Genomic DNA, 7,233 nt, shown 5'->3' with positions numbered 1-7,233 from the left:
CGTTTTTCTGCTTTTAGTGTTACCCCAGCAGTAGCATAATGTGTAGGATATTGCTGCAAAATATATCTCTGCTCTTGTTATGTTACTTTTGCGATGGTAAGCCTGGAAGTACACGGTTTCCATTGTTGACAACAAGCGATGCAAAACCAAAGTGTGACATGTTAGAGACACACAAGTTCCGTTTGGATCATAACTGCATCCAAAACTCGAAAGCGGCTCAAACAGCTCTTCATCACCTCACAGCTTCATCTTTAGAGGAATGTCAACAAGCATGTTGTCAGTCAACAGAAGGTCCTTGTGATCTTGTGTTTTGGAATAGGTAAGTGCTGTATTGACTCAGCAAAAAAAAATACAGAATAGCATTTTTTTCTTGCATTAAATTCATGTCAATATACTAAATTTTCAAATGAGATGTATATTTGTGCCGTTGGAACTTCACAGACTTTGTATATGTGTGTATAAAAATTGTAATACGACAGTTGTATCAGCAGACATAAAGACCATGTCACAAATCTTCCAGTTGAAATAAAATTTTCCTAAGCTGCAGAGAGCATGTATATTTATACATAATTTTATTAAAAATTTAACTTTTAATGATACTATTCCTTTTTTGCAGAATGCAAAATTGCATCATCATGAATTATTACGTTTTGAGTTTGTGTCCCCTGCAGTCATACAGTGACCAAAGCACTTCACCTGACTCAGTAATTCTCTTTGATGTTTCCAATCGAGTTAACCCCATGATTAAAAGACATTTGCTGCGGAAAGGGTACAGGTTGGTAGCAGTGCTTTAGGTATCACAGTATTGTTTTTGATGTTGTTGAAACATTTAAATTGCAAACATTTTGTTCTGATTTTTTCTTATTCTGTCCTATGAGATGATAGCACAGCAAAATATACAGTTACTACAATTAGTAAAGAGACTTAAGGCCAAATAATTTTGGTTGGAGGACAGAAGGAACCCACATAACGGCAAATGACCTTCCTTGATCCACAAACTGGAAATGAATTGTTAAGTTGCAAGTTTTCTCGGTGGAAAATCAGCATTTTCTAAGCTGCTATTTATTGTTTACTTGAGATTGTGGTCAATTGTGTTTAGTAACCTACACTTCCCCTTTGTGTTTGCAGAGATGGGGTCAGGACTCGGTTGGGTTGCAGCAATGAAGAGTTTGTGTGTGATAATTGGGACTGCATACCTTCAAACTATCTCTGCGACGGTAAAGCTCATTGCTCGGACAACTCAGATGAGAACACCTGTTCAAAATGTCTTGCCAGTAATTCCGAGTACGTAGATGAGGGTGCCAGCTACATCCCATTCGACGACGGAGATAAGTGCAAAGTGTGCATATGCGGGAACAACTCCCAGCCTGTTTATTGTTATTCTGCTACGTGTTACCCTAACACACGGATTGATTGTTACGGCACAAACAAGAACCCATGTTGCCACTGTCAACCGAAATTGAATTACCCTGAAGCTGGAACCCCACCACCAGGTATTAAATAAATCTCACCAGTCATCTACAGTCGAAATAGATTTATTTGGATCAAATATTTACTGATTTCGAGTCATGATTTACCAAGTTTTCCTATATATACCTTTAAATATTTTATTGCAGTGCAACCTTTAAATTATGTTTGCATTTGTTTATGTCGACATAAACACCAGACTTTCAAAAGGAATTTAAATATTATCCACCTGTGATATTTTTGAAAGCTTTGTTAATTATCAAATTCTAATTAAGCTGATGTAGAAAATTTAGCCCTTATCTCTAAAAATACCACTGTGTATTTAACCTATAGGACTAGCAAAATCTGAGATTATTTGTGTAAAATGAAGTTTTCCTTGGCAAATGTAATGGAAATGACCTGTGTTCTGTGGTGCTTTCACAACCGTCTTTGCCAAAATATTGTTGAACAACATTTAATATTTGATCTAAATTGAGACCTTACACCTGCTGCAGCTAATTTGTCAGTCATTTCCTCTTTAACTCTGCATGTGGTAGTTGACAAGTGACCTGAAACGTTTCCTCGTTATCCATATGTGCATACAAAACTATAATTAATATGAACACAAGCACATATTTGTTTGCCTGCTTGGATTTAGTGTTGTCCTGTAATTGGTGTTAAACAAGCAAGTCAGTTATTGACTCTATTCCTTTTCATAAATTCTGTGATGCAGAACCTGATGGCACTAAAATGGTTTTAGCATTTACTTGCCACCTTGTTCCCATCTTAGTTTGTGTCTGGTGGTTTGCACATAGTTTGGTACACAGTGTGACTGCATAGTTAGGGTTTCTTGCTCGGCTATTCAGCCAGTAAGATCATTGCATTTTACCAAGACTGCACTAACGAGACCCATTAAATTAAACTTGTCAAGCTTGTTAGTCAATAAACTAAACTTTGAAGAAATTTGACTGTGCAAGCTTTGTGTGTGTATAGTCAGTTGACCTGTTGTGTATAAAGCCATGTGCTTTCTAGTACACATTCACATACAACTCCCCCCTCAGCATTTTGCTATATTGTTTTGAGGGATGTAAAACTGTGGTTAGCATTACACAATGCCAAAAAACACCCAATGTTAATGCTGATTGTGTTCCATGCTATAGAAGCATGTGAATCTGTATAATGGCCAAGTTTATTTTTAATGACGAGCATGCAGTAGGTTCTTGGTGTGGGGGATTAATATAAATGCAACTTTTATTCAATTGTTTGAATGTAATTGCGTCCACAGGTAACAAAGCATATTGATATTTGTGTTTTTCCTACAACATGGTTCTTCAGGGCCGCCATCACTATTGCGCTAAATGACAATTACGTGTTTGGCGTCCTAGTGTGTACAATCTGTACCACCGTTACGCAAGGTCGATGTAACCCAGTCTTGATCGTTCAACTGTGCTATTGATCCTCGTTCCGGCGTAGTCTCTATCACTTAGTTGTAATGTTGAAATAAGGAACGGTCGATTCCGTTTAGCCCGACTTCAGCGCTATTAGACGGCTTCAAGCCTTAGCTACGATCGATGGAAACATAAAATCGGTTTGCTAGCGACTGAATTGCCTCAAGAATCGATGTAATATAAAAAGTCCACGTGCGATTAGCTGATTGGTGATTTAAACGCGACTTATATTGCTTTATGACGCCATAAACGGTAAATGAAAATAAATAGCAGTTCATTCAAGTTGGTTCGATCAACCAGAGTGAAATGAGTTCTGTTGCATGATGTCGGGTTCGATACATCTTTGTGCGTTTACAAAAATAATTCTTTTAAATGTCTGCCGCCACTCATGACCAACAAGTGTGCACTTGTTTACTGTGTGTTCAAACTAAATTTTGTCCGTGGAAGTCTTAACAGGAAACACATTTAAGTTTCTTGTGTTGTTTTGAGTAATGTTTTTTTTTTAACTTGTTTGGCCAAAAAAGATACTTGCAGTCAGCAGTGGTTTGTTTTAGAACTATTGAAATCTATCTTCTTTTGGATTTCGTGTAGAACTGACTGTGATTAGCATGGCTTTAAACAGGGCATTATGGATATTTCGAGCTATTAGGTCTCATCAATGCGTTGACAGACGACTGTTTTCCTGTATATTATTCTGACAAAAGCTTCCCTTTTGTGTCGGCTTTGCAGCCGCCAATCCTCTGTTGGGCGTGTGGTTCAAAACCAGGGCGAGACCCCCTAAAAGGAAACGTCTATCTATGACGTCAAGGGATCCACGTACCCTCATGTAAACCCTTAATTTTTACACACAGAAGCGCCGTTCGCTAACCTCTCCGACACACAGCGTCTCATCGTAAGTTGCATGTCAGTGCTGGTCGTCATAACATTACTCCTCTTCCTCTCCCGCAACATCCTACACCGAGGAAGAAGAGCGATGTACCACAACCACGGTTTCATCTCCAGGAGTCATCCTTCAAGGGGTCGGATGACCCACCCCTCCTCAGGTTTGCTCGTGGTTACGAACGCTGCCGGTTGGGTTGGAAATTAAATTGCGTTGCTTTGTGTTTGTGTTATTGTCGGGCGTGTTGTAATTTACGAGGAACTGACAAATCCAGCACAAATAAACGGGCTGTTTGGGTTCCAACGGTAAAATCAACGTTTATTTGTAGCAGATGGTCATTTACTCACACAGAAAATAAATGCTTTGTTCGTGGTTGCATCGACTTGTGAAAGGACGATGCAAGCACTTCTTTTTCAACAAATATTGCTTAATGGTTAATTTTCAGCTACACGTGCTAAAAGCGTTTTGCACACCTCCCTGCTAAAGTTTGATGATAAATCATTTATCGTTCCGTCTGTTTTTGGTACTGAAAGTTAAATTGGTAAAAGAACATAAATCTTAACAACCAACAGTCCACAAGCTGGTGGATTCGCATTGTGACGTCACTGAGCTCATCGGCACAATCTAGTGTATTTTTGTGTACGTTTCAGGTCGTTACTGGCGGGAGAGCGATTCCGTGTCCTTCCTTGACCTTGACGCGCGCTCGACGCGTGCACCCTTTCCAGATCTTCCGCCTGCTTACAACCAATTAAAACCACTCGGTTATGACGTCACAACCAATAGTGAAGAGACTTTGGGGCCTCCCCCTTCTTACATCTCGGAAAGTGAGAATGTGGCGACCGCATCTTCCCCTCCTGAAGGTGACCTTGCGTTTGTTTAATATTTCAAACTGATCATCCGTCCTTTCCTCGTCTTAATTTTGTTGTGCGCAAATACCTACAAGGCCCTAACAAAGAGATCTCAGCTATCATGAATCGATCATATTGTACAATGGCAAAATCAAAGCCATTATTTCCTGGCAAGTCGACGGACAAAAAATCGTGCTTCCGGTGAGGTATGAATTCGTGTCCCTCCGCATACTGGTCCATTTCCCTCTTGCCACATCAGAAATAACCGCGAACTATAACCGGAGTGCGGTTATTTAAATATTTATATTTTGCCGTTTAAAGTACCTTCAGTGGTGGAAACTTGTATGAAAAGTGTGTTTGAGTGACTAAACGCTGTGGTAAAATATTATATTCAAATCAAAAGTACAACTTCCAGACCAAAGTGAAAGCCAATGCGGATCACGTGACACGGCGATCGCTGTAGCGATTCCGACATCCGTTCCCACGAACCCGGAAGAAACCGCCAATGGCCAGCAGCTCAACAGCGCCCCCGTGAGTCCGCTTAGCACCACGTCCGAAAGCCCTCTGTTGACTGACGACGTGTGATTTGAAGTTGAATGAAGTTTTGTTCCTTTTTTCCGTTCGTTTCTTTGGATTTTTCGTGACAATCTTGTCTATTTGGAGCCGAACAACTCTGAACTGCGTATATCCGTTGTTTCCAAAGATTTCGCAACGCACGTTTTCACTTTTCCAACGTTTTTTTAGGAAACCTCCACACAAATGTTGGGGTTTTTAAGGTTGTTCTGAAAACGTAATTAACGTGAAGGTTTCCTTTAGTTAAACAACATCCGCATCCAAGAAAATTGTTCTCAATTTCAGTTTCTACTCAACTCCCCCTGATTTTTAACAGTTGCACTTGGGTTTTGGGGTAATTCCCCATCATTATCGGTACATTGACTTTCGGGTGCTAGATTTTTTCCAACATGTTTTCACAAAATATTCTAGTGATTGTAGCGCAGTATTATCGTCAAACCGACACCTTCAGAGCAACTTGTTATAACTTGTGTGATTTTATCGGGAGTCGAACCCTGATCCTCCCGTCTCTACCGACTGTGTATGTTAGAATTTTGCGTTCAACGTCCAATCTTGGAATTGGACGTTTACTCTATTTTTATTTTGCAAGTTTCATCTACTGTTGCGTTCAAATACCTGTGTCAGCTCCACGTTTGTAGTTTCGCAACAATGTAGCAATGACTGCCGCAGTCCATCACGATATGGAATGCTTCAAATCTATTCATTCACCGAATGTTTCAACCGGGTTTTTCGCTGAAGCAGCACAAATTTGTAAACTCACATGTGGCTCAGCCTTAAGAATACATCTTATTGTAGGTTATTGTTTTATATAAATGTGGTTAATGTATTGGTTTCTGTGCTGTAGGGTTAATGCTCCCGACCAGATCCTTTCGCCGTAAACCGTTGATTGCGTTGTGATCGTTTGAGTGGAAGAAACCGCACATTCTTTGTCATTGTTCGTCTGGACTTCTTTTACATTCAACCCCGTTTAGTTTTGTCTTTTTCTCGAACCTCGTAGCCCTAAACAGAATTCTTAGGACAGCGTTACGATTACACAGATCCCAAGCGTTGATGTATTTTAGTCGCCTTCTTTCACCGACGTCGTCGACTGACCTTCTCACCGTTCTTCTGCGCAAATGCTTTTAACACGATTTATTAGCTTCAAATGTTTGTGATGCTTAGTTTTCGTATGACCTTCAGGTTTGGATAAAACTAATGTTTACAGACACAGATATCATGTAATGTTACGATGTAATTTCCAGCTTAATTTAGCGGTTTCGGTTCTAATAGGAACCCATCAATTCTCGTGCTTAGCATACATGTTCCGGCCACGTTGGGGCGCATGTGTTGTATTTCGAATGGTAAATTTGGCGGGTTATTGGCAACACCGGTCAAATCCCCCCCAACCACACCTCGGGTAGAAATATGACCGAGATTCTTGTCCAGAAAAACCTTTGTTAGCATTGAATTTCTTAAAATAAGAAAAGTTCGGTTTTAAACTCCTTTCGGTCGCAAGTTTCGCCTGCGGGAAATGCTATCTTTTAATGTAATCCTCTGTCAGAATATGTCGGTGACGTAATAAAGCAATCAGTAATGCATGAAGATCAATTTTACAGTTCCCTGAGCACTTATGCATGTACTGTTGCTTGGGAGAATTTGAGCCAGTTTTTGTGATTTGGGGCGTTTTAAATCAAATAGTTATTTGGCATGGAGTGTTGCAGAAAATTTAACCAAAACGGCAGCTCAAACTTCAGGCTGTATTTACATTAAAATTATTTGTCCAAGGGTCCAGTCATTCGTGGTTTTATAAAAGATCCAACCCTAATCTACACATTCTGGTAGATCTTCCAGGAGGTTAAACAAGTCCTTGGTGTGTGCTGTGATATCCAGATGCAATAATTTTTTCACTTTGAAGAATCTGAAGTCCATGTATAAGTCACAAGACTCAGCAACGGTTACTGAGAAACAAGCGGAATAGTCGGCAGTTGCATTATTGCAGAGGGCCTTGAAAACAGGATTGGGTGTAATTGTCATGGTCATATATGCGTAGTCCCAGTTA

General features: G+C 40.0%; 1 protein-coding gene across 1 annotated transcript; it reads left to right on the top strand.

Moving 5' to 3' along the window:
• On the top strand, positions 1 to 6,549 carry LOC145888723 (uncharacterized). The gene is made up of 6 exons (XM_082979545.1): positions 1 to 319; positions 617 to 775; positions 1,129 to 1,493; positions 3,746 to 3,937; positions 4,425 to 4,634; positions 5,038 to 6,549. Exons 1-6 carry the CDS (start codon positions 39 to 41, stop codon positions 5,205 to 5,207), a joined length of 1,377 nt encoding a protein of 458 aa, XP_082835671.1. The 5' UTR covers positions 1 to 38; the 3' UTR covers positions 5,208 to 6,549.
• The last annotated feature ends 684 nt before the right edge of the window (positions 6,550 to 7,233 follow it).

Source organism: Ascidia mentula, chromosome 2 (genome assembly GCF_947561715.1).
Source record: "Ascidia mentula chromosome 2, kaAscMent1.1, whole genome shotgun sequence".
NCBI lineage: Eukaryota > Metazoa > Chordata > Ascidiacea > Phlebobranchia > Ascidiidae > Ascidia > Ascidia mentula.
This window is presented reverse-complemented; position numbering and strand designations above follow the sequence as displayed.

Excerpts from the sequence above, each read along its gene's own strand:
- LOC145888723 (XM_082979545.1), top strand. The coding sequence starts at position 39 with ATGTGTAGGATATTGCTGCAAAATATATCTCTGCTCTTGTTATGTTAC. Across the intron at positions 320-616 it reads GATCTTGTGTTTTGGAATAG|AATGCAAAATTGCATCATCA; the intron begins GTAAGTGCTGTA and ends CCTTTTTTGCAG. Across the intron at positions 4,635-5,037 it reads CGCATCTTCCCCTCCTGAAG|ACCAAAGTGAAAGCCAATGC; the intron begins GTGACCTTGCGT and ends TACAACTTCCAG.